General features: G+C 36.2%; 1 protein-coding gene across 1 annotated transcript in view; it reads right to left on the reverse strand.

The window, feature by feature from the left end:
• Positions 1-27,889, reverse strand: part of Ddx10 (DEAD-box helicase 10) — a 178,584-nt gene that overhangs the window by 115,850 nt on the left and 34,845 nt on the right. The window contains exons 10-13 of the mRNA XM_042280937.2: positions 27,007-27,108; positions 23,464-23,551; positions 20,942-21,030; positions 17,885-18,356 (exon numbers count right to left, since the gene is read on the reverse strand). Coding sequence (XP_042136871.2) covers positions 17,885-18,356; positions 20,942-21,030; positions 23,464-23,551; positions 27,007-27,108 — 751 coding nt within the window. The remainder of the gene's footprint in view (positions 1-17,884; positions 18,357-20,941; positions 21,031-23,463; positions 23,552-27,006; positions 27,109-27,889) is intronic.

The following is a 27,889-nucleotide window of genomic DNA, read 5'->3' on the forward strand; positions in this document are numbered from 1 at the left end:
TTTTCTTTGCTACCGATCTAACACAGTATCTACAGAGAACATGAGTCTGAGTTGTAGAAATACAATAAAATACAAAGACTTAACATTCTAGACTCTATGAAAAAAAAATTTAATGTTTTGAAGCATGAATCTATTTGAAGAATGAATTTTTTTTAATTGCAGAAAGCCAATAAAATGAAGTTCTATGTTTGGGATATGTCCTAAATGTGATAAAACATTCTGACCAAAAGCCACTTGGAGAAGAAAGGATTTATTAGGCTGCACGTCCACATCACAGTCCATAATTCAGGGAGACTGGGACAAGAACTCGAGGCAGGAATTGAAGTAGAGACCATGAAGGAAATGCTGCTTTAGTGGCTTGCACCCCAGGGCTTGCTCAGCCTGCTTTCTTATGCAGTGCAGGACCACCTGTCCACGTGTAGCACTGACCACAACTGCTGGGCCCTCCCACATTTATCAAAAAATGCTCCTACAGATTTGCCTACAGCCAACCTAACTGAAACATTCTCTTAACTGAGGTCCCATCTTCCCAGAAGGCTTTAGGTTCTATCAAGTCAACTTGATAAAGACTAACCAACACAGAGTAGCTAACCTTTTTAATTTATATTTTCTACAAATAATTTAAAACTTATGAAAGCATAACATTTTCTCTTTGAATAACAGCTATTTTTGTCAAATATCAAACCTGAACTGTTTATTGTATTCCTAGGTACAGGAGTTTACTGGAAACAGTAACAGCTTTTTCACCTACATTTTGAGCAAATTCAATTTTTTTTTTCTAACACCTCAATTAAAATACATATAATACCCTGGTTTAGTTACAAAATTTCCTCCTTCTTTAGCAAATGACTTAGGTTACAGTATAGCACAGAACAACTATAAGAAAGTTTTTAAAACATTACGTTTTCTAGCCCATTTTTAAAAGATGCCTAAAACATTCAACATGAAAGAGCATGTACTTGGTGCTATAGTACATTCTTGATACATGTGAAGTCATTCCCAACATCTCTATGACCACAGATGTCTTACCTGATAACTTGATTATTTTAGAAGTATCTTTTAGATAGTTTGAGAAAATGTTTATGCACTATGAATTCCCGACACTAGTGAGAGTAAACAGAAGAAAGCCCAAGTGAGAATTTAAGAAGCCTATGAAATTAAGAGGCCAGTAACGCCATGCCTTAGACAGCAGCAACCTCCCAGTACCACTCCTATAGTGCACATCCTAATCTGGATGCAATGAAATGAAATCAGAGAAAGAAATACAGACTCTCCTTTGAATCGATTAATTCATCAAGTACTCTGCAAATCACAGTGAAATACAAGGCCACTGAACCTGTGCTCTGGATATAGGCATGTATTATAGAGAATTCTGTTCAAAAATAAATAGGACTACAACTATTATGTGTTGACTTTAAAACAAAATATAAAGTTGAAACAGAAAAATGATCAGCAAGTTGAAGAAAAAAGATTCATATATACCAGTTGCTCTGTGACTAGAATGTCTTTGAGGCATGATTCAAAGATATTCTATCAATAGGAATCATATTATTCTACGTACAAGGTGGGGGGAGCAGATCCTTCTGTCAATACTTAAGGAACACTTACAATAATGTCAGTTCTCTAAATAATGAAGGAAAAAGGAACCTCACTGTGAACCATATCAACATGAAAATAACAAAATATTTACTATGTAACATGAAGACAGAAATGCATAGCATTCTACATATATTAAAACAATTTTTATTTGTTCAGCAACAGGCACTGATCTTCAACTGCTGAGAGGCATCCCTGAAGAAACTGCACACTTCAGATACAGGATTTGGAAGACTGCAGCTGTCTTACCTGATAATTCAATTACTTTAGAAGTATCTTTTAGATAGTTGGGGAAAAAAAAAAAACCTAATAGATTCAGAAACCAGAAAGCCTTCTTTCTGTAGTCTAGCTTTCATAATACCAAAATGTACTATGTAGGCTGCCAAGGGAGTAAAGCAATCAATAGTCCTATCCAGCTGTGACATCAATAAACTTTAACAATGACCAGTACAGGAAGATATCCCTAAAGGTACAATAGTGGCACACCTATCTTTCAGTAATGATCACCTGTCTAATTGGACTTAAGGTCCACTCAATAGGAGGGAATGTTCAATCACAAGAGGGACATCTATAAAACCCCCTCCCCAAGGCTCAGGAAATACTGTGGAAGGAACAAAGTAGGAATGTAGGAGCCAGAGGTTAGAGGACTGGAGTAAAACAGTGTCTTGTGGACATCACAAGATTGCCACACTCATAAAGTGACAGTACCTGGGTTGCCTGCACAACATCATGCCAATCAACATTCTAGCATGGAGGCAGAGTTCATGAGCACCCACCCCTAACTACAGAGCTATGGAGAGTTGACAGCTTCCTAGAGGGACAAAGAGTCAGTTTTCTCTAAGGGTGTGACCCTTGGTAGATCAACCATGCTCAAATGAATGACCCCACACCCAGGAGTATACAAACAGCACAAACTGGACTTGAAATGCTATATATCTATCTCTAGCCATAGATGTGTATATATAGAGAGAGATAGATAGATAGATAGATAGATAGATAGATAGATAGATAGATAGATAGATAGATAGATAGATAGATAGATGAAAGAGAGAGAGAGAGAGAGAGAGAGAGAGAGAGGGAGGGAGGGAGGGAGGGAGGGAGGGAGGGAGGGAGGGAGGGAGGGAGGGAGGGAGGGAGGGAAGGAAGGAAGGAAGGAAGGAAGGAAGGAAGGAAGGAAGGAAGGAAGGAAGGAAGGAAGGAAGGAAGGAAGGAAGGAAGGAAGGAAGGAAGGAAAAGAAAGATAGGCAGAGAGATGTTGTTGTTGTATAACTTTGTTTTTAGGGACAGGGTTTCTCTGTAGCCCTGGCTGTCTTAGAACTCACTCTGTAGACCAGGCTGACCTCAAACTCACAGAGATCAACCTGCCTCTGCCTCCCATGCTGGGATTCAAGGCGAGCACTAACATGCCCAGCTATTAATGTGCTTATTTTTTAAGAGGGGGAAGAATATGTCAGTAAAGAGGTAGAAGTGGATCTGGGAGGAGTTGGAGGAAGAGTGGGGAGTGAATATGAACAAAATATATTGTATGAAATTTTCAAATGATAGAAATTATATTTAAAATGAAGTTAAAAGTTTAGAAACTTATCAGGCATGGTGTAATACACATGTAATCCCGGCACTCCTAAGGTTGAGGCATGAAGCTCAAGGCCAGCCTGGGCTACATGGGCTGAATTTGTCCAAAAAGAAAAATTAATCAAGATCTAATAAAGGTGCATTATTCCTTTTCAGCAGATTTTTTTTTTAAATAAATACAGGTTTAGAAGAAAACACTGCTTTTAGAATTCCTGTGGTTTGGTTTTTTTGTTTTGTTTTGTTTGGTTTGGTTTTTGTTTTTTTCATTCTAATGCCAAAAAATGCACTGAAGGTATCTGTTAAAAGCAGAACACGGGAAACATTTCACATAATCTCTGGAATTCCTAATCTGGAAATCCTATTCAGAAAATGAAATTATGGAGATTTAAAGTAGCTTATACTGACTAGGTCATAGTGTCCATTCCTTTTTCTTACCCTATGCTGTTCACATCTATTTCACAATCTCTTTTTTTTTTTTTTGGGGGGGGGGTGTTTCGAGACAGGGTTTCTCTGTGTAGCTTTGCGCCTTTCCTGGAACCCACTTTGTAGACCAGGCTGGCCTCGAACTCACAGAGATCCGCCTGGCTCTGCCTCCCAAGTGCTGGGATTAAAGGCGTGCGCCACCACCGCCCGGCTCTATTTCACAACCTCTAGAAGTTTTACCAAAGATGAATGCTGGCTTGACAGATCTCAGTCAGAATTTATGTCTATACCTTTTATTAAAAAAAAAAAAATACACTTATTGCCTTTTTTCTAACTTCTTAGCATTTTTTGAAACTTTAAATTATTCAGTAACTATGACTATTTCCACTGTTCTCTCTAGGATCCAAGCATACAATTCTGTGACACCTTTAACTCTTCATTATTTTAGATAAAGATGTAAAGAGACAAGTACGTGGTATTAAGGAGAGGAGAAAATTTTTTTTAATCCATGTTTGATGCATATCTAGAAAATTACTCTTGGAGTAAAACATCAATCAATCAAATTATTTCAGTGCGTTTGTTATTAGTTATGAAATAAGGAGTCACTAATAAATAACTTTCATTTTGACATATTTGACCATTTTTCTAGTTAAATTATAAAGAGTCCCACTAAAATAATTTATTGCAAAGATTATTGGAGAATTAAGATGCCCACATATTTCATAGCATTAAAACGCCCTGAACTGAATAAATTATTAAGATTAAGATTGATTTTAGTAGGTGAAAACTTTTCCTATTACTACAGCACTTGTAATAAAAGTCAACAGTGAAATGCTTTTACTGCACAAAATGTTCTTTTCTTTAACTTCGGATGAATATGTCTACTGCTCAAAATAAGGTTAACTTATTTGCTCTCCAGTAGAGCTTTATAATGTTTTGTATAAGGTGATTATGGCAAATCATTAGAGTTTGGAACAAATGGTTAAAAAAGGTTACCTCTGACTCACACCTGGTAGGCTACAATATTAATGTCCTCAATAGTTAGAGAATCAGTAAATTACTCAGACTGAGTAAATGAACCGTTACCCATGTATACTACTGGGACCATCAAAAGCACTGCCAGCTATGACTTGCTAATAATTTTTCATCTTAATACACGTAGGCCTTCATTTTTTTAATAATTTAAGAAAATCAAGAACAGCAAGTTCGATCCAAAAGGGCTATTATTCTAATCCAACTGCCAGAAAGGCAATTCAGAAGTACCAGTGAATAATAAATATCAATAATGCTCACTTATAATGAAAAGTACAAACTCAAACTTTGATTTTTAATATATTGCTGAAAATGTCATATACATTTACTTAAAGATATATTAACTTTATTTCCTATTCATAGTACATTTCTCATGGTTTCTACACTATGCTTTTACCAAATATATGTTGCAGGGAATCTGTATGTATAGATCTCCATGCTATCAGTGTTTCATTACTTCTTATGTAACACTGCTTCCTCCAACTTACTCCTACCTCAAAAGGCAGAAGTCAAAGGAAGCTAAGATGGAGCAGGAGCACCACTACTAGAGCTGCTGAAATGCTTTACAAAGACGAGTCGGAATTTATGCTTGGCCCTTTCTCTACAATCCTTGTCTTGGTAATCCATGGTCAACAGTTTTTCCAAGTGTTCCATCTAACAAGGAGCTCTCATCAGAAACAAATCACTGAGAGCAACACAACAATGTAGAGGTAGACTCACCTAGCCAGAAGTTTACCACAAGGTACTTTGAGTCCAAAACATTTTTAAAGTTGGCGTTAACAGCCATTTAGAAAAATTAGAATCAGAGGACCAAAAGTATTATTCCAGTTCTAACAGCTACTACCAAGCAAAATAAACTATCTCAGACCACATAAAGAAAGAAAGAATGGTTACCTCCAGACTACTGTTCTCCAAAAGAAAAAAAAAAAGGTGTGTACAGAACAGAATTATTTTCATAACAGACTTAAAACGGTCTTCCTGAAAAGCATCCCTGCTTTTAGTTCTCAATGAAGTTGATAAAAAGATCTACTGCCTCACTCTTTGATAGCTGCTCATACCATCCCTTCATTATGAAAAGAGAATGCAAAAAACTAACCAAGTTCTCTGAGATCGTATCATATGCCATAGTAAAATGAAATGGAAAATGTTTGAAAACTTTTCATTTCATACCTTGTACTTGTACAATTCTGTTTAATTAAACACATGCTGTGGCAAGTAGCGGGTATAAAAATTAGGGTTTTTTTAACATAGCTAGAAATATACTAACACATGCTTGGTGAAACAATTACTTTGTTTATTCAATTTTCTACTCCTGATAATTTTTTTCAACCAATTTTAGTGAATGGCTAAAATTGCTGCCCATTAAAGAAAGAATATACAGCAATGGCTAAAATAAAGCTTAATGTTAATGTTAACTTGACAGAATTTAGCATCATCTGGAACTTGAGCCTCTGGGTGTGCATGTGAAACAAGCCAACACAGATAGCTGGTGGCTGAAAAGGACAAGACAATGGTTCACCCCCTCCCTCCCCACAGAAAAAAGTTCAGTGCTGCTGATCTTTGCTTTCAGCCAAGAGTGTTAACACTTCTCACCTAGGAAAAAGTGAAATAATAAGTTCATATTTCCTATGTCATTATTTGTAATAGTGTATTACAGAAAACAAATATACTCCTATTACTGCACTTTTCCCATCTTAATATTTTACAAAACCAAAAGCTTTATTTAAGTTTGTTTCAATATTTGATATGCATTTACTTATGGTATCTTAAATCCCTGCTAAATTGTAACATATTTTTTTTTAAATGAAACACACATTATCAAAGATCTTGAATACCCACTGACATGAATTGGCACTACATGTCAGTTTACTTACCACCAAGAATCTCCTTAAATGATACACATTTCCTCCTACTGATCATAAGGATAAGGTAAACAAGGAATGTGGGCCGGGAGGCTAAGAAATAATGGAAATGTGATGATATCACCATGTTTTAAAAAGCAGCAGTAACAGTGAGAGGCACAGCTAAGGTTGCTGTGGTACCCAGGCATAAAATAGGGAAGTTGGACAGCCAAATTAAATGTGGTTTGAACCTTGCCAGGTAAATGGGGTAGAAAGGTAAGAAGACAATGTAACTAAATGTATTATTGCTGAAGAATTATATATACAACAGAGAAGATATGCTGGGGATATCTTTCTGTATGCTGTGAATGTGTTGCTTTGATTGATTGATTGATTGATTGATTGATTGATAAATAAAATGCTGACTGGCTGGCAGCCTGGCGGGAAGTATAGTATAGGCGGGACAAGCAGAGAAGAGAATTCTGGGAAGTGGAAGGCTGAGTCAGGAGACACTGCCAGTCACCGCCATGAGAAACAAGGTGTAAAGTACTGATAAGCCACAAGTAATGTAGATTACAGATTAATAGAAATGGGTTAATTTAAGATATAAGAACTAGATAGAAAGAAGCCTGAGCCATTAGGCCAAACAATTTAAATAATATAAGCGTCTGTGTCTTAATATTTGGGTCTGAGTGGCTGTGGCCCGGACAGGACTGGAGATAACTCCAGCTACAGAAGATAGAAGACAGGAAGAAGGCTGAAGCTAACAGATGATCAGGAAAACATAAAACAAACTGAGAATAACTATTAAGGGACAGAAAGCAAATAAATTAGGGTCAGAGAAATTATCAGGTGATAAAACATAACTACCCTGGTTTTCAACAGGTCTAACATACATGTATGTCACATACACATACTGAAATATTAAATTATACCTTACAAATATGCAATTATATGTTAACTATTTTTTTCTTTTAAAATAATAGTTTCTTCATGACAATAAGAGATATCAAAAGCAAAGAAATTAGAATTAGGGAAAATAAATTTCTAAGATGACAAACAACTAGTTCTGGGAGTAGAGTTAATGAATTTGGTCAAATCTAAACAGAATCACAAGACAATTAAGAGAAACTTCATTATTAAGGCAGCTAAATTTTGTTTTGTTTTATAACCTTATGAGGCCAGAAGAGCTCACAAATGTCTGGTGTGTGTGTGTGTGTGTGTGTGTGTGTGTGTGTGTGTGTGTGTGTGTGTGTGTGTATACCAGAGGCCAGAAGAGCTCACCAAATGTCTGGTGTGTGTGTGTGTTTGTGTGTTTGTGTGTGTGTGTGTGTGTGTGTGTGTGTGTGTGTGTGTGTGTGTGTGTGTGTGTGTGTGTATACCAGAGGCCAGAAGAGCTCACCAAATCCCCTGGGCGCTAGAGTTACAGGCAGTTGTGAACCGTCCAACATGGGTATGGTGAACTGAACTCAGGTCCTCTAAGAAAGCAAGAAGTACTCTTAACTGCTGTACCATCTCTCCAGCCCCAAGATAGCAAAAATGTTGTTTGATATTGACAAAGTTAAATACCCTTTTAGACAAAAACCCTTGAGGGGCACACTTGGCCACAAACCTATTAGAATTGGACCTAAGAACCTTGACAAATATGGAAATTATCATAATGAAAACTGGCAAGTACATACATCTGCTACCAAATCTCCCAAAATAGCCTCCATCGCAAAAATATGGTTACCAGTATATTTTAGTCAAATAATTGCATAATTAATACATATAGTCCACACAAATGGCTAGAGGAACAACTGCATTTTATAAATCAGACGTTCTGAGATCCAATATGAATCTTAGGAGGTTAAAAATCTTTTAAAGAGACAGAAAAAGAGGCAGAGAATAGAAATGAAGGTGACTAAGAAATTCTTTGTAGAGAAAGACAAGAGAGACATATGCTATAATTAGGATGCTGAAACTTACCTAAGATAAACACAGACTTCAGGCTTCAAAAGGCTACACCCCTCTCTTCCCCCAATGCAGCACCTTCCTCAGCTGCTTCCTCTGCCCACATCATGGAAAGAACTACTTCACAGAAAACTTCAGTATAGACCAGGTTACAAACAAAATTTGTTCTACATTTACTTTATTTGTTCAAAAACTCTCCTATATCAAGAGAGATCGTTAATGTGTGTTCAGGTATGTGAGGAACTACAAGAAAGATTATTCTACCAAATAAATGACTTTACAAGTTAGTCATCTTTCAACTAAGACTAATAAATTTGGAGAAACTAAAAAGGGCAGATGCTGACTGTAATTTACTAAAACACAATCACATTTTCTTCACTGTAAAGTTAGCAAAACACCTAGTGGGCATCAGAATTCATGAAGAGAGACTATGTGGATAAGTACTCTGCAATATGAGAACATCACCTTATTTGTTTTAGCTAGAATGCACTGATGTGGACCTCTAAAAGAAGCCACCCTGAATACTGCAAAAAAAGTACTAACAGGGCACTACCAGAATAGCCACCCTATAAAGACGTTACAAGAACAAATTTATAAATTTAGTACCATGTAAATCAAAGACCAAGTAAAGTCTGCATATTAAACCAACAGACAAATTCAACTACATACAAAAACCTAAATAAATAGCACTGAGATAAAGTACCCAACAAAAGCACAGGCTCAATTTAAAATGCTCTCTAACCTATTCCATGCACTCATTCTCACAATTATTAATAAGAGTTCACTATGGTTATAATCCGATTAGTGCAGTTGAAGAATACACTATGATCTCAGTGAGCTTTACATCTACATGTATGTAGGACCATATGTACACTGGTATACCTTCTTTTAGGTAAGCACCATCCAGCAGTCCATAAGCATTCTTAGTAAACAATCTGTGGTTGAATTATTGCCAAGTCAACATATTTCTTTTTAAATCAGCCAACACAAATCACATTCACTAAAGCTTACTATAAATTAGCAATCCTATGGTCTGAACAGCACCTTTAAAACAGAAAACTATAGGAAGACTAAAAAGAAAATCAGTATAGCCAGTAGTTAAGTATTTAAAAAAAGAGTCAACTTCCCATGGCCTTGGAATAGTTTTCCTTCATGTCAGAATTAAAGAAAAACAACCTAAAGTGAAAACAACAAGTATTTGTCAAGTACAATTATTTAACTCCCTGAATGATCCTTTGAGCTAGTGTTAACATTAGCCCGTTTCCAACCTAAGAAATATTTCTTAGAGTTCATAGCTTATACATAGCTGAGTTAAGAGCTAAATATTTGAAGTTTTACAGCTGAGTCAACACTGACTATTCCCCTATATTGTCTCATTAAAAAAAGAAAAAGAAAAAAAGGTTCTCCATGTAATGACCTGAAGAGTCATAATGGGACAAAGAAGAAAATTACTCATAAATATCTACAAGTTCAATTGACCCAGAAATAAGTGAAAATAAATAAATAAATAAACTGTAAAGAGAAAAGCAGTATTTTAGGCTTACTGCAGGAAGAGGGGTGGGGGAGGGGCAGCTAAAAATAAGGACTATTTGTAGGATCATATGGTGCCTAATAAATACTGTAGAAGATTTCTAAATTATATACACATATGAAGGTGATCTAAATGAAATCCAAATAACAGGGAGACAGAGCCCAAACTGGATATCTCTTGTCAACAAATGAAGCCTCCAGTTTTGAGAATGGGTTACATCTAATCAAGTTGTTGGCCAAAGGGGCCCATGGGAACCCCCAAACAACCCAGGCTGTTTGCCAATACTACTGATTCCTCTCCACAAACTGATGGCAAGGCCCTAGTGCTGAAGACAACATCTACAAAATTCATTGAACATGAAGAAGTCAAGCTGGTGCCTACACAGAGCCTTCACCACTACATTCTAGTGTCTATGGTACTGGAAGATACTGTGCAGTCTACCAAAGGAAAAAGGTAAATAATAACCTTAGATCTACAGTGATGACCTACATGTAAGGTGTACTAGTGCAATAGAAGCACAAAGCTTGTGGGACTAACCAACCAATATCTGATCAGATTTAGGGCCCACTGCATAAGATGGAACCCATTTCCCTAAAACTGCTTGGGTGGCCAAGAACCTGAAACTAGATAGCCCAGGTACCAAAGGGGAAATCAAATACTACTGCTCTGCTAAAGGAATGTAGCAATAAAATGATTCCTAATGACACTCTGCTATGCTTATAGATCAGTGTCTTAGTCATCACCAGAGAAGCTTCCTCCTGCAGCAGATGGGAACAAACATACGTATAAAATAACAAAATAAATCTTTTTTTAAAAAAACTTTGTTTTTTTTTCTTTTTTCTGGAGCTGAGGATTGAACCCAGGGCCTATAGGCAAGCACTCTACCACTGAGCAAATCCCCCACCCCCTTTAAATTTTTTAAAAGGGTATTTTATTACATTATTTATCCATTATGGATGTGGTAAGACATGCATGTGAAAGTTACAGGACAACTTTCAGGAGTCCAACCTCTCCTTCCTTCACATGGGTCTTGGGGATCAAACTCAAGCCATGAAGCTGAGTGGCAAGCAAGCACCTTTACCTACTGAGCTATCTCAACAGTTGCAGCTCAGGATCTTTTAGCAAATTAATAGAAAATCTGGGATTCACATCTGCCATTAGTTTTGTGTTAATATATTTGGAAAGCAAAGCTTTAATATAAGTATAATCAATGTAAAACCTTTAATATAAGTATAATCAATGTAAACTACTCTGTGACTTTCAGTTTGAACACCTGCCCAAATGAAAGATGAAACCAACTATTATAGCATCATTCATTGCTAAAAATACTGAAACAAAAGATCTTGAGATCAGCTTTCCTGATTGTTTCCCAAAGAAAAAAATGACATCCCAACTGACTTCTTCATAACTGAATCTAAATATAGCTTCTCATCAATTACAACTTTCAAAGAAACAGCTGTACTTGATACAGATTTTGAAAATGTTAGCTTCAATCATAACTAGACTCTAATCAGTCTTTTAAAAAGAAATTACAAGTCCAAGACAGAAATCATTTTATACAGTATTTCCAGAATTTTCCACCATAGTAAATGAAATGCTGAAAAATTCTACGTAAACTTTCAGCAAAATACAATGCTCAAATATTTGTTTTACCTTATTCTCCTACCAATAAAACACTCTACAAAATTATAAATGGTTACTATAATAATAATCTTGCAAGAGAAACTCTGTTTCATTAAAATTAAACTAGTTGAAATGCTGTACTCTTTAAATGGTTAAATACTTAAGTTCTGATATGAACTCGTTTGTGAAAAATAATTTCATTAACAAAATCTTACACATAAAATACAATTCATTGAATTTACTTCATAATGTCTTGCAAGTGCTGTATTTACAAAGCCAACCTGCAGCAGTGATATCTCTAGGAAGTATAAGGAGAGAAAGACAAGAAATCATACAAAGTATTTAATAGGAAACTTAAATCTTCACTTTTTGAAGAATAAAAGGGTCAGCCTATGACCTTTAACTACCAAAAACACTTCAAATTTTTACCCGATAAAATTCAGTTAGTAAACTGAAGCACATGAATTAAATATCATAGCAATGCTCCATCCCTTTATTGACTCTCATCAGTAATAGAGACTGCTGGAACATTGTCCAACTATAAACAGCTTAATCAGGGCAGCTATGGTTGCCCAGACCTCTCTCATAGGAGAAGGGGAAAAGTCAGTCTCACCTCAGCTGAGGTTACTTACAGCCACTCTCTTCCCATACCTCAGCTATGTATAATTCTGTCCAGCTCTATGCTGTTGTCTCTGGAGGTGCTAGAATATATCAAAGATAGAAGATTAACACAAAAGAGGATGCCATCTATGCAGCTGATGGAAGATTGTCACCTGTGTTGCAGTGAGACTGTTCAATGATTCAGATACACGGGGTCAACCATCCTCCTGTAAGGAAACCCAATAAGCTCACTGCTCACCAAAAGCTTTTGTTGATCTATCTAAACAGTGTCCTAGCTAGGATGAATAGATGTTTGTTCATGTCTCCTCGGAAAAACTCACACAAGTATAATATTTGATATATAGTGCATAATGATAACTTTTATTGTTAGCACTACTCTAGCCTTCAAATTATCTAGACATTAATTTCAATAATCCATATGCTACCCATTCTACTTCTCATTAGTTCTTCATTAGTATTAAACAATGTTCATCATTGTTAATGTAACAGCTGAGGGGCCAAAAACAGATAATTATCAATGGCACTGTTTTAAAACCTTAAACATACACAATTCCCTACTATTTTATGTTTCTGAACATGTTCTATTGATTTCTATTTTAATTCAATTGTAATTGGAGTACACACTGTTCATACATTCAACCCTTCAAAATGTTTTGAAATGTTTAATGACCTAGTATATCACTCCTTAACTTTTTAGATAAGATCAGGTATATGACCAAGTACTCAGTGTATTAGAAATATATCATACGCTGGAGAGATGGCACAGAGGTTAAGAGCACTCACTGCTCTTCCAGAGGTCTTGAGTTCAATTCCCAGCAACCACATGGTGGCTCATAACCATCTGCAATGAGAGCTGATGACCTCTTCTGGCCTGCAGGGATACATACAGGCAGAATACTGTATACATAATGAAAAAAAAAAAGAAAGAAAGAAAGAAAGAGAGAGAGAGAAATATATCATACAAACTAAGAAATAAGCACTCTGAAGTTGCTAACTATGGTGTTCTCCAACATCAATTAGACCAAAATAGTTGATAATGTAGCCCAGATTCTCAGTGCCTTTGAATGTCTTCTTTTTTAATCAGTTTCTCTATCATTTGCTAACAAAACAAAATTAAAATTTTCTTATCATGACTTGGAGCTTTCCACTGTTTATGGCTCTTCTAGAAGTCTGACTCATTCTCCAACAACCTTGTTCTCTGCCCCTTTCCTCAAAACAGCAACCAAAAAATAAGTAAATTTTAAAACAATTTTTTTTTTCGGATTTTCGAAACAAGAGTTTCTCTGTGTAGCCTTGGCTGTTCTGAAATTCACTCTGTAGCGCAGGCTGACCTTGAACTCACAGAGATCCGCCTGCCTCTGCCTCCTGAGTGCTGGGGTTAAAGGCGTGCACCACCACTGCCCAGCCTAACAAAATTTTAAATTAAGAAAAAATCCTAACTTCTACAGGAGTTTGTCTCTCATGATGGTACTATTACTCATTCTCAGGACTAAGTCAGTAAGACAGGAAATGTACCCTACCCTATGCTAGCCTTTTCTAGAAATACTTTTTTTTTTTTTATTTCATGTGTATGGGTGTTTCTCTAGCATGTATGTGTGTGCTACATAGTGCCCTCAGAGGCCAGAAGACTGCATCAGATTCCCTGAAACTGGAGTTACAGACAGATGTGAGCCACCATGTGGGTACCAGGAGTGCAAGTAAGGATCCTCTGGAAGAGAAGACAGTGCTCTTAACTGCTGAGCCATCTCTCCAGCCCTCTTTCTTGACAATTTTGTTTGCCCTTTAAAATCTACTTACTTTTGCTCATTTTAAAGTACATTTCATCCAAAACTGCACCCTATTTTCAAGATGTTCAATCTATCAGAAGCTTATTCCACCACATCCAAAGTTATTACACAAATGTTTCTTCAATTTTACTTTACATGTGTATGTCTACTGTTCTCTGAAGTATAGTGTATACAGGATAGAGTACCCAGAATAAGCCAGGAGCCATAGAAGACTGATAAGCATGGTATCAGCTGGAGCAATTCCACAAATCAGTAACTTGAAAATTATAATATATTACACAAGAGAAAGCTCATTAACAGTACTGATTAATGGTGGTGGTGCAAGCCTTTAATCCCAGCACTCGAGAGGCAGAGCCAGGTGGATTTCTGTGAGTTCGAGGCCAGCCTGGACTACCAAGTGAGTTCCAGGAAAAGGTGCAAAAGCTACACAGAGAAACCCTGTCTCGAAAAACCAAAAAAAAAAAAAAAAAAAAAAAAAAAAAAATCATTTTGATAGCTATGTTGGGGGATACATTTAAGAAAATCCAAGGGGAGGGAGAGGGAGGGGGAGAATAGGGGAACCCGTGGCTGATATGTAGAACTGAATGGTATTGTAAAATAAAATAAATAAAGTGGCTGATATGTAGAACTGAATGGTATTGTAAAATAAAATAAAATAAAAAATAATAAGTAAATAATATTTACAGAATCAAAAAAATTAGTATTGAGGTGTCAATTGGCTCCAAATAGATTTAAAACTTCAATGCAGTTTAATGAAGACACCAGCAGGCTTCGAGCACAAATCAAATAGCTAATGTTAAAGCCTATGAAAATGTAATGGCACCAAAAGAGCCAACATTTATAGTGTAAAAAGGATACCAAATTGGAAAACGTAAAGTAATTTAAGAGTTACTATAAAGCTGCTGTAATCATGACAGATGCCATTAGTGAAAATACAAACACAGAATATAGAACAGAAATCACAACACACACACACACACACACACACACACACACACACACACACAGCATCTGTCAACTGACTTTCAACAAGGAGTCAAGGTAATCTAATGGAAAAAGCATCATCTTTTCTACAAAAGGTAAGGGATCTATCTACTACTTACCAATACACAACAACAAAAAAGTTAAATTTAACCCCTGACTCAGAACCACTCACAAAAATTAATATGAAACAAATTTTAGTTCTAACTAAACGGTTAAATCCCTAAGAGTTCTGGAAGAAAATATAGTACAAGATTTTCATAACCTTTTATTGACCACAAACTTATCAGATATGATACTTATAAATTATAAAAGATAATAAACACTTCAAAATTTAATATTTCTGCTCTTTGTAAAATATAACTGAAAGAAAATACTAGTAAAACACATCTAATGAGGGATATGGATCTAGAATTCATAAACATCTAAGTCAAGTAAGCAATACAATTTCTTAAAAAGCAAAAAATAGACATTTTGTCATACAACATATACAGACAGCAAATACACGATGACAGGATGTTCACCATTAGTCATCACCAGGGAAATGCCATAAAAATTTAATAGACTTGGCTATGTAGCTAAATTTAAAAACCAGCAATATTATGAGTTTTAAAGACTCGTGAATGTTCAAACAATCCATTTGGTAAATAACTGAAGAGCTTCTCTCAAAGAAAACATATACTTACTTGCTTTACATCCTGATGTTTATCTACCCCACTAGTTTACTTACATCCCAAAGACATGAAAAAGGTTGTGCACTGATAGCTTTTGTCATTCATACCACCAAAAACTGTGAACAGTGCCTACTGACAATCCTCATACTATGCAGAAGAACTCAGCAACTAAAAGGAACAAGCTGCTGATGAATGCAGTAGACGTACTTACTACATAAGCAGAAGTAGAATGAATATAGTAGTAGAATTAAGTACTCAAGCACAAAGCCACCAAACGCACAATACTACAAACTCTATGGTTCTATCTATATGACATTCTGAAAACTGCAAAAGTCAGACCAGTGGTTGAAAATGGAATAAAGTAACTTATTACAAAGGGAATGAAGCAATGTTTTAGTGATGAACTGTTTCACTGTGGATTGTGACAATGATTAAAACCTTTTGTCAAGCTAAAATGTACTTCATAAGAGATTTTTTACTATGTATCTGTTACATAAATTCAACTTTGTAGAAAGGTGCTTTACAGACAGTGTGCTATACAAATCTTTTTGATGACTCAATCCAGTCAAGCTGACAACCAACATCAATCATCACATTGACTTGACAGATTAGAATAAAATCCAATGACTTATTCTTATTTCACTTATTTATTTAAAGGAGTCATAGACTTTAAATAGCTTAATTTAAAGCAGAATAGGTCAGTACAGGATTCTGCTCCAGATTTTCTCTCACCTATATAAACAACACCTACTTCACAGGGTAGTTCAGGAAATAAATGGCATGCTTTTTATAAAACATTCCTCTCAATAAGTCAGTGCTCAATAAGCATATCTGCCACTTTGTATCTTTAGTTACTTTAAGAAACACTTTCCAAAGTTTATCAGTTCAAAATCAGGTACTTGCTGTAACTAGCGATTTTTAGGAAGACTTTATCATATGGAAGAGTCAGGCTGAATTTTTCATACAATTCTTTCAGATCATCAAAAGTAATGAGAAATTTCTACTTAAGATACCAACTTGGTTCTCAAAAGCAAGTATCTCACTAACAATAAATTCCATGGGCTGGGGAGATGGTTCAGTGGTTTAAGAACACTGACTGCTCCTCCAGGTTAGGTTCAATGACAGCTCACAACTGTCTGTAACTCCAGTTCCAAGGGATCTGACACCCTGATACAGACATACATGCAGGCAAAACACCAGTCCATAGGAAATAAAAATAATAGATAGATACATTTCATGGAGATAGTGACAGGCTCAGTAGCTAAGAACACTTGTTACCCTCACAGAGGACACAAATTCAGTTCCCAGCAACCATGTAATAGCTAGTAACCACCACTGACTCCAGTTCCAAGTTCTTCTTGCTTCCACAAATACTGCATGCATGAGATGCAGACACACATGTGGGCAAAACACTCATGCGCATAAAATAAACAATCTTTAAATTTAAAAAAAAAAGTCATTTCATACTCAGAAAGATGTAAATACTAACAGCTGCTTGGAGAGAAAAAAACAGCTGGTAGGGCCCCTGGTAGGTTGCCTTTTCTCTAGAGGACAGTTCTATACCCACAAGCATGCAGGCAACACTAAATTTACTCAGTAGGTTATATATAGAGAGAGAGGAGATAGATGATATAGACAGAAATAGAGACACAGATGTAGATATAGATAAATGATAAGAAAGATAGACAGATGGATGAATGGATGGATAGGGAGGGAGGGAGGGAGGGAGGGAGGGAGGGAGGGAGGGAGGGAGGGAGGGAGGGAGGGAAGGAATCATGGAAAGAGGCCATAATTATACATGCAGCAATTGAAGGTTGAATCTGATCAAAATAAAATGGACTCATGTATGAAGAAAAACTAATTTTTTTAAAATGTATATAATTACAACTGCTCTTTACAATAATGTAGTCAGTCCATCAAGAGACTGGATGTTAAGACTCATAATGAAGGATTCTCACATCGTAACAAAAAACTCACTGCCCCCTTCATGCCACAATCATTACTACAGCTACTTTTAAAACACAGCATCAGAAAAGCATTTTAAAAGATTGTGTCTGACAACCTCTTGAGTTTTGAAGTTAGGAAGAGTATGAGAATTCTTTGGCACTTTTCCTGTATTTAAACATGAAGAGTACACACAAAGACACATACCCTAAGCTCCTCTTAGTTGTTACTTTTCATGACTTTCAAACGGCTACAATTAGTACAAAGTAAAAAGGCAAGAAAGGACTCCATTCTGAGTAAACTTACCGACAATGCTTCATTCTCTTTAAGATCCAATCCAAACACATCACGCCGCTTCACTGTGAGGAAATCAGCATCGGGCCCATCTTCCTCATCATCATCTCTGTCTAGGAACTGCACAGGAGCTTCCTTGACCTCCTTCTGTGCCTCCTCAACACTGAGAACAGGTTCAGTGTGGGGCTTTCTTGCTTTTCCCCGCTGCTCTTCCATTTCCTCATCTGCTGTATCTTCGTCCTGATCTTCACTATCGCCACTGGCCAAACTGTGTTCTGTCTCTTCTAGTCTTTTTCCACTTTTGTGAAGGATGGACATTTTCTCACTGAAATAAGCTCGAAATTCTTCTACTTCATCACTGGTGAGGGAGGGAGCCCTGGGTTGAATTGCTTCGGTGACTTGATTCCTTTCCAATCCTTTGGTGGGCTGCTTCTCCATTTTCTGAAGAAATCTTACCCGTGGTGCCACAGCAAGACCAAGAGACCTTCAGAAATGGAAGTGATGATATGTTTGTGGTGTTATGGAAGTTTCTCTACAGCACAGATCTATTTCCATGGCTTTTTTTTAACCATTCCTCTAAGACCCATCAATTCTGACAGATTAAATGATTCAAAATAAAGCCAAAATGTACTAAGTACTTGTCCAGAAAATGTTTTAGACACCTAGCTTTGCTTCAAGAGAGTTGATATGGTATTTAAGAAAAAAAAAAAAAAAAAGGCATTGAAATAAAAATAAGATGGTCACAGTTCACATACTAGGCCCAATTTCCAATTCAACTCTTAGCTTCCTCACAACACATAATAACACCTACCACATCTACCTCACAGGTGCTATGAAGTCCCAAGTACCTAACTGTATAAAGAGGTACTTTGCAAAACATAAGTTACTACATAAACTGTAAAGGGCATGACGGAAGAATGGCAAAACAGTTACTCTCAAAAAGTAGAGAGCAGACTACACATACCATCTCCCCTACCTCAAATCCCAATTCTGAAACAGAATATGGCATAATCACTGCTACAAAATGTATTTTTCTTTTTAAAAAAGCTAAAAGGGGGAAATCTTAGAGTTTTGTTTTGGTTTTGGTTTGGGTTTTTTGTTTGTTTGTTTGTTTGTTTATTTGTTTTGTTTTTTTTACCTAAGAGCAAGATGTTGGATGTTTCCTTCCAGGATTAAAATTTTTACTAAAATCCCACTGGCGGATAGAAATACAACTTTTAAAAAGTTGTTAAGCCAGATGTGGTGACACACCCTTTTACTTTTTAATCTCAGCACTTGGGAGGCTGAGGCAGGCAGATCTCTGTGAGTCAGAGGACAGCTCCAGGACTGCCAAGGCTCCACACTGAGAAAAGCCTCCAAATAAATAAATAAATGGCAGCTTTATCCACTGTTACACCCCTATATAATTCACAATAGAAACTACTGAATTATTTGAATTATTGAAAAACATAAACTCGGAAAGAGAACTGCTGAGATTCAAAATGCACAGCTCTGTCATTTACTAGCTGTATAGTCTCAAGAATATTCACCTCTCTAAGCAGTTTTCTTATCTGCAAAATGGAATGATTGAGAATGCCTACCTAATAGAGTTGATATAAAAAGTTAATAAACAAATACAATACAGTGAAAGTAATAAATAGGCAACTGTGGCCCTTTCTGTCATTACTACTGTCATGATATGAAGAGTTAGGACAGTGAGTTTATATACTATAGTACAGCGACATGGTTTTCAGGAACTAAAACCTGATTCCTTGAAGACAAGAGTATATATACACATAAAATCCTATCATTGAATGTAATGACCTACATATAGTGGGCACTCCAAGTATTTCCCTAGAACACTTTTTAACCTTGTATCTTACAGACATAGCAATTGTTTTAGCTATCATGAGCTTCTAAAGGAAATCCTACACCTCAAGAAAATTATACATCTGAATATCAATATAAATTAAAAACAGTTAAACTACACTGATAACTTAGACTTAACATAATTGTTTGCCTTCTATAAACACCACCAAGAGCAAGTCATCAACAACAAACACAACATTTACTAGTCTGTTGCAAAAAAAGAGCTTCTAAATATGAGCCTGCAGTCTTCAAAACCTACGGCCATCATTTGTGAATATTCCGGCTGCAGCAACCAGAAAAAACACACCGAACGTCACACTAAATACAAAAGTAGCTAAAAATCCTAATCTTTGGATCATATTTTAAAAATAATGAAACCAGGAACTAGTAAATAAACATGGGGAAACAAAAACCTGTTTTGCATGGCACATGGTTTTCCATCCATTACTAAAATAGTAATGCTATCTAACACTGTTTTATACTGCTATCTAACAAAAGGGTTTTAAAACATTACAACTGACAGATTATGTCATAGTAAATATATATGCTAACACAGAAAATAGCAGCTTACTTGGGTCCATTTTTTTTATTATGAGGGGGAAGTGGAATGGATACAAACATTCTCAAGTATGAAATCCTCAAATAAAACCTTTTTAAAATTTCTTTGTTAAACACAATTTAAAAGTAAAGGCACTCAGATTTCTAGAAAACAAACCAAGCATTCAGACCTTACCTAAAATGTATTTTATCTTGGAAACCTAAGATGAGCATTGAAGTACAATGAAGCTCAAGGGTACGTCTAAAGATCTGGTCAATGCAGTTCCCAGAGATAGGACTCCCTCAAAGAGAGCTGATTCTTCCTTTACATGTTAAAAGGCTATTTTGTGTTTGTAATCTCACAACTATGCAAACAAGACCAGTTAGTCATTCCATACATTTGCCAGCCTGAGTCACTAAATCTCGCAACATCTTGCAACTGTTACTTCAAGTGTCTATAAGAGATAAAGACTGAAAAAATAAACAAACCTTATAAATATGAACCTCCTGACAATAAGAACTAAAATACTGGTTAAATTTCCAAGAGTTAATTTAATATACTTCTCTGCAAATTCTCAATGGACTGTTCTACGGTAAAGTAGAAGTGGTCTAAACTAGAACTCTTAGAGGAAACACTAGAGACAGTCCCTCTAGCTTTATTACAGCTATGTTATCAATACTTACAGTGCATATTCAGTAAGAGGTAACTTGCTCACATTAAATACTTCTTTATCCTTCATAAGATATACTGAACGTATGTAGGAGACAAAACACTGTAAAATAAAAAGTACAATGCAGTACAAGTTAAATATTAAGCTAAAAGCAAAATAGAAAACTAAGAGATAAATTCAGTAGTAGTAAAAAAATACAAAACACATCAACACAACCCTATTTTGCATACACAGAAAAATAAACTGCTAGAACTGTAATATTAGAAGATTCTGTATTTTATTCCATCAGTCCAACACACTACAAAAGATTACCTTAGCTGGGCATGGTGGTGCACTGCCTATAATTCCAGCACTTGGGAGGTAGAGGCAGACATTGGAAATTCAAGGCCAGGCAAAGCTACATGAAATCTTACCTCAAAGGAGAAAATTGCTCAACTTTCCAAAAAGCTACTGAATAATAATAATTAGCACTACTTAATTGTAATAAAGTACAGTAGGGCAACACAGGCAATAGAGTACTACAGATAGAGTATATGTACTGATTACATGTTATTAGCTGAGCAAATGTCATCATTTTTTAATTGCAATTTTCTTATCAAAAATACCTTCTAAGTGTTATGACAATGAGGAATTCATATAGAACACTCAATATCTTCTGATATATACAAGATGCAAATAAATGTTTTTTGTTGCTAATATTACCTTGAACAGTCAAAAGACAATTTTTTTCAACAAACTAAAATTTCACTGTAAGCCAAATTTTGACAAAAAGGTTGTTTTCTTTTTTATTATAATTTCAAATATTTTACCATTATCTTGGAATTTTTACTTCCAATTTTTTTTAATGAAACTATGCTCATGACATGGCTATGTCATTCTGATCCTATCAGTCTGTAAAATAAATAGATAATAAAGTATTTTTCTTTAACGACAGTTTGTATAGGGCTGAGAGATGACTCGGCCAAGTACTGACCAGCCAAGCCTGAGAACTTGAGTTCAAATGCCCAGCATTACCTTAAAAGGCTGGGCATGAAGAATGGGCAGCAATCCCAGTACAGGGACCCAGTAACAGAAGGATCCCTGCAACATGCAGCCCAGCTGGGAAAAGTCTAGCCAGATGCATAGCTCCAGGTACAATAAGAGCCCTTGTCTCAAAAAACACCCAGAATTGACCTCTGGCCTCCACACACATGTCTATACAGATGTATGCACACCTATACATACAAATGCACACATGAGAATACATACAGTATACAGATATAAATTTTATAAAGTATATTTAATCCTTCTGTCCATATTTCTTAAACTTTACATTTTCTTCTATATTTCTATATTTACACTAATCTTTTCTACCCAACTAATCTCCCAACAAACCATTTTCTGTCTCTAAAGGCATTAACAATGAATGGTGCTAGGTCAAAGATATTTTCCCCAGCAATCATCCACAAGAAATAATACCATGTGCTTATAGGTTTAGTTCCATCCAGATTAATCAAAATCTAGACAGTCACTGAAACCAGACAGCCTGATGGTGCTGGGAACACAGCCATTCTGCTAAACCATGTACGGCACCAGTAAGTCACAGAGCTTATTTCAGTGTGCTAGTCTGTAGTTTTTGTTCTAGAAGGCTCATTTTCTATATGTTCAAACCAGTAAAACTATATCATTTCAGCCAGGTGGTGGTGGCACACGCCTTTAATCCCAGCACTTGGGAGGCAGAGGCAGGTAGATCTCTGGGAGTTCGAGGCCAGCCTGGGCTACAGAGTGAGTTCCAGGAAAGGCGCAAAGCTACACAGAGAAACCCTGTCTTGAAAAAAAACAAAAACAAACAAACAAACAAAAAAAATCCTTTCAGCATTTTCTATTTCCTGAACCAATAATCAAATGACCTGCTAGTCATGTCATACATCACAACATTACCAGCATTTTCAGCATCAGGTGGTTTTTAATTTCTAACATTTCTCCTCACAAATAACTGATCTGAAGATTGATTAGTCTGACTTGGTCATTCCAGACTGTACACACATTTCAAAATGTCAGATGTACGTCATTTAAAAAAAAAATGTCAGTATAGGCAATTTCTTACTAAGACTTTTTTAGTTCAGAATAGCAATTCAAGAACATTAAGTCATATTGGCAGATTCGTATTTCATTGTTGAAGATAATTTGCAAGAACTCTATGTCACCTAGAAATCTAGCTTAATACAAGACAATAATCTCTCCAACAGAAAATGCAATCAGAACTTATAACAATTTTAGTGAAAAAATAAGAAGTTAAGTTTATCAAGTATACTAGATGCAAGGCTGCTTCAAACCTAAATATCATCTTAGAATTTCCCGTGTCTCTAATAAGATTATACACAGGTAAATTTTAAGAAACACTTTTTAAAATTAAGAAGTAATCTATGTAAAAATTCCATTACTTAAACCTTTTAGCTATGAACATGCAACATAGTAACAGCAGAAACTGATGAAATATAATTTAATTACATAAATCCATTCCAAAAACAAATCTTGAATTCAAAGATGACTTACCCTTTGAGCTCTTTCTTTTAAATCTTGATCTTGGGCTAAAAATGATTCTAATTTTTTCTGAACATCAATAAGTTTTTCTGGATTGATTCTTTTTAATAAAAAAAATAACAATTAAACTAAAAATCAATCTCAATTTTAAAAACAGGAATAATACACAGCATTTTCTTACTCCCCCCTCAATTGGATTTTTGAGTGTTTAACATTATATCTATGGACCAAGAATAACACAGGAAAAAGAAAATGACAGGACAGTAGATTTCTCCAAACAAATGATGGGTAAGAGAGTTTATCTATACTAATGCCATTATTACCATTGGTTACTTCTTAATTCTATAAAGTTAGAAAGTAGATTCCCATAGGACATAAATTAATGAAATGCATTTCAATGTCATTTTTTGCAAATGCCCCTGTTTTAAATCAAATATGTAAAATCAATTTCAAGTAATTAAGACATAAAAACGTTTACCTATTTAAAATTAGACATATAAGAAACATCAAATTTTGCTCAACTATGTAGTAACAAAGAATGAAAGGGTCTACATTTCACAAGAGACTCTATTCGATTTCCTAACTTCAAACTGAATTATTACATTACTCCAATGTTAGAGTAGCAACAGGCAAACAATGAGTATAGATGGAGTTGTTTTTCCTTTATTAATAGAGAAATTTTTCAAAACATACAAAGCTACTCACCTCAACAATTTAATTCATGATCAATTTTATCTTCTATATTCTACATCTAATAGTTGAAATTACTTTTAGGCAAATCAAACTGTCTTTCAATGTCTCCAATACAAGAAAGACTGATGGATTCCACTATGCCCAATGTATACATCCTCATGAGAGGAGATTATGATCCTTTGAAATAAAGAACCCACGAAATGATTTCATTCAAGGGGTATCATCCTTTCAATCTCCAATGCTCCTTAAAACTAAGAAATTCTTTCTCTTAATTTTCTCTGCTGTATTCTGCAAAATTGTTTCGATATACATACTTTTTTTAAAGGCATCAGGACTGGGGAGATGATTCAGTTGATAAAGTGCCTGCCATACATGCATGAGGATCTAAGTTCAGCACTGTGGCATTGAGGCACTACAGCATGTGTCTGCAATCTCAGCCCTTTGGGGAGGATGTAGAGAAACTGGAAACAGGTAGAACCTGGAGCTCATTGGCTTAACTGCCAGGCTAGCCAGTGATAAGCTTAAGGTTCAGAGAGAGACCCTGCCTCAAAAATAAAGATGGAGAGTAGTAAAGGAAAGACACTTAGTTTGACCTCATGCCTCCACAGGAACAGAGACATATATGTACAGGCATACATGTAAATACCACAAATATACCACACACATACACAACAATAACAACACATACACTAACAGGTTTCTTTTTAATATTTAAAAAAAAAAAAAGGCAACTGAAGCCAAATGTGGTAGTAAATGCCTACAATCTCAGCATTTGGGAAGTGGAGACCACCTAAGCTACACAGTACATTTGAAGGCAGCCTGGGCTATAAGAGACCCTATTTCAATCAATCAATGAACCAATCATTCAAGCAATAAATAACTCTTTACCATTACCATGTTTGTTTCAACATTCATTCAATAGGTAAATTAATATATCTATCACTTCAATACATGTAAAAGTAAGTAATAAAATCTAAGTGATCTATAAGCTAGAAATAGAAAACTTCAAAATAAGGAATATCTCCTCTTAAAAAAATAAAGGCTAGAGCTAATAATATCCTTAGTGTAAGTGAGAACCTTCCAGTTTTCCCACTAAAATCAAGAACAAAGCAAGGGGTGTTGGAGAAATGGCTCAGTAGCTAGCCATTCTTCCAGAGGACCTGGGTTCAATTCTCAGCACCCACATGGCAGCTCACAACTATCTGTAGCTCCAGACACAAAGGATCTGACATCCTCTTTCAATTCCCACTATCACCAGAAACACAGTACAAAGGACATACATGCAAGCAACACATCCATGCACATAAAATGGTGAAGGAAAAGAACAAAGCAGGGAACTCTGCTTTTCAATGCAGTAAAACAAAAAGAAGAAAATTAAAAGCATACTGATCGGAGGAAAAAAATAAAACTATGCTTGTTTGAAGTTGAAATGATGATCTACTTGGAAAATCAAAAGAAAGGAACAAAATGCTCCTGGAAACCATTAAAAATTATAACAAGGCTTCAGAATGCAAATATACCAAAGGCTAAGAAAGTATGAACAATATCTACATAAAGAAAACCACAAAACCTCGATGAAAGAAATCAAAGAATAATCTTAATTTTTCAGTTTCAGGGAAATTCAATCTTGTCAAGGTTCCAATCTATTTCTCATTTGATCTGCAGATTCAATGTAATACCAATACAAATACCAGCCAGTTATTTTATGGGTATCTATAAACTGATTCCAAACACAAGCTGCAAGGCTGCCAGGTTCCAACCTCAAGACTTAGTACAAAGCTGTAATAATCAACACAGTACAGTAATTGCCAAAAGGACAAATCAAGGAGAATAGAGTCCCGAAATATAGTCAACAGATCTTTGAGAAAGGAACTTCAGCAACATAAAGAAACAGAATCAATCTTTCTAATAAATATTAGAACTGGACAGTAAACACATGAATCCTGGCATGAACCATAGGTATAACTATAAAGCAGAAAGGGGCTCAGGAGATGGCTAAATGAGCAAAGTAGTACACAAGCAGGAACACCTGAGTCTGGATCTCCAGCACCAACCTGATACAATGGACATGGTCATGCACACCTGAAGCCCAGCACTACAATCTGAGGGATGGAATCGGAAAGGGACAGATCGTAGGAGCTTGCCAGCCAGCCAGCCAGGGTCAGCGAGAGACCTCATCTCAGAGAGTAAGGTAAGAAAGCATCTGAAAAAGGCATCCTGACATCCACCTCTAGTGGACACACACAAAATTTCTAGCCAAGACCACAGGAGAAAATTTAGATGGTCTCGAATATGGTAATGACATTAAATGCAGTACTAAAAGGCTAATTCATGAACACAGTTCATTGACTAGAGCAGACTTCACTAAAATTGGGAGCATGAAGTTCAGGCAGTCTTCCTCTGCTCCCTAGACCACCACCAGATGAGCAGCTCTGCTCTACCACACCTCCTTGCCATAACAACATAACCTTGGAAGCCAAGAGCCGAACTCCTACTTTCCTTTAAGGTGGATCTCTCAGATACTAATCACAGTGACACCAAGAGCAACCTTCATATGAACTAGGGACTCGGAGTGACACTGATATGTCAATGAGCTCATAAATTGCAACACATCAGCAATCCGCTGGCTGCTGTCACTAGGATGTACACGTGTGGGCACATGTGGAGCAGCTATACTTTCCTTCCAATCTGCTGTCAGCATGAAATTTCTTCTCCTAAGACTTTGTTAAAGTATTTTTCTCCTCTATATTAGAAGCCAGATGGTCGAATAGATCCGAGGAGGAAGAAGGAAGGAAGTGTAGGCAATAAGCACAGTGACATGTTCTCACGCCTAACAGCAGCACAGGACCAGCTCGCTCTTACTTGATCTCCTTCACAGGTACTTTCTTCTGGAGAAGCTGCTGCACCATCCCTTGTTCTTCTGAGGGTAGTAAAATTAATAAAGCTTCGCCATCCTCTTTGTATCTAAACAAAATAAAAAATTTAAAATATATCAATACAATCCTCATATTACTATTCTGACAGTAAAATGAGTTGATGACATGAAATCAAGTTCACTTAATTAGTAAATGCTAGAAAAACCCGCTTTTAATCTTCTGTGATGTCAGAAAAGTAGGACTCTAGCTACCTTACATCAAATTTCAATCACCTGCTACAATTCCCGCTGCCTTTAAGGCTATACTTCAAAAGTAGAGCCAGCATCTAAAAAATAAGCAATTAAGCAGAATTTGTCTTTTGGGAAGGGGGTCTCAATATCGCAGGCCAGGATGTCACTGCTTTTGTTTGTAGCCTGGGCTGGCCTCCGGCAACAACAGGCCCAACTCCAAAGGGCTTATTTTAAAATAGGTCCATACAAAGGACACTGCTTCCACCCAAATCTCAAGTGTATTATGACAAAACTGCTGATTAAACATGGCAGCCAAATATGCTGAAGAATCAGTTTGTCGGGAACACTGACTGACATCCAGACCTGTAATTTCTCAACACAGGAGGCTAAGGCAAAGGAACTGCCGCAGATTCAAGGCAGGGGTGAGCTACACAGCAAAACTCTGCCTCAGAAAACCAAAATATGTAAATCAATTCATCTTCCTACGGATTTTACTGATACCTTTAGAATAAAACTTTTCAGGTCAATTTAAAAAATGGGCCTGAAAGCCGGGCGTTGGTGGCGCACGCCTTTAATCCCAGCACTCGGGAGGCAGAGCCAGGCGGATCTCTGTGAGTTCGAGGCCAGCCTGGGCTACCA

This window comes from Peromyscus maniculatus, chromosome 7, assembly GCF_049852395.1.
Source record: "Peromyscus maniculatus bairdii isolate BWxNUB_F1_BW_parent chromosome 7, HU_Pman_BW_mat_3.1, whole genome shotgun sequence".
In the NCBI taxonomy this organism is placed as follows: Eukaryota; Metazoa; Chordata; class Mammalia; order Rodentia; family Cricetidae; genus Peromyscus; species Peromyscus maniculatus.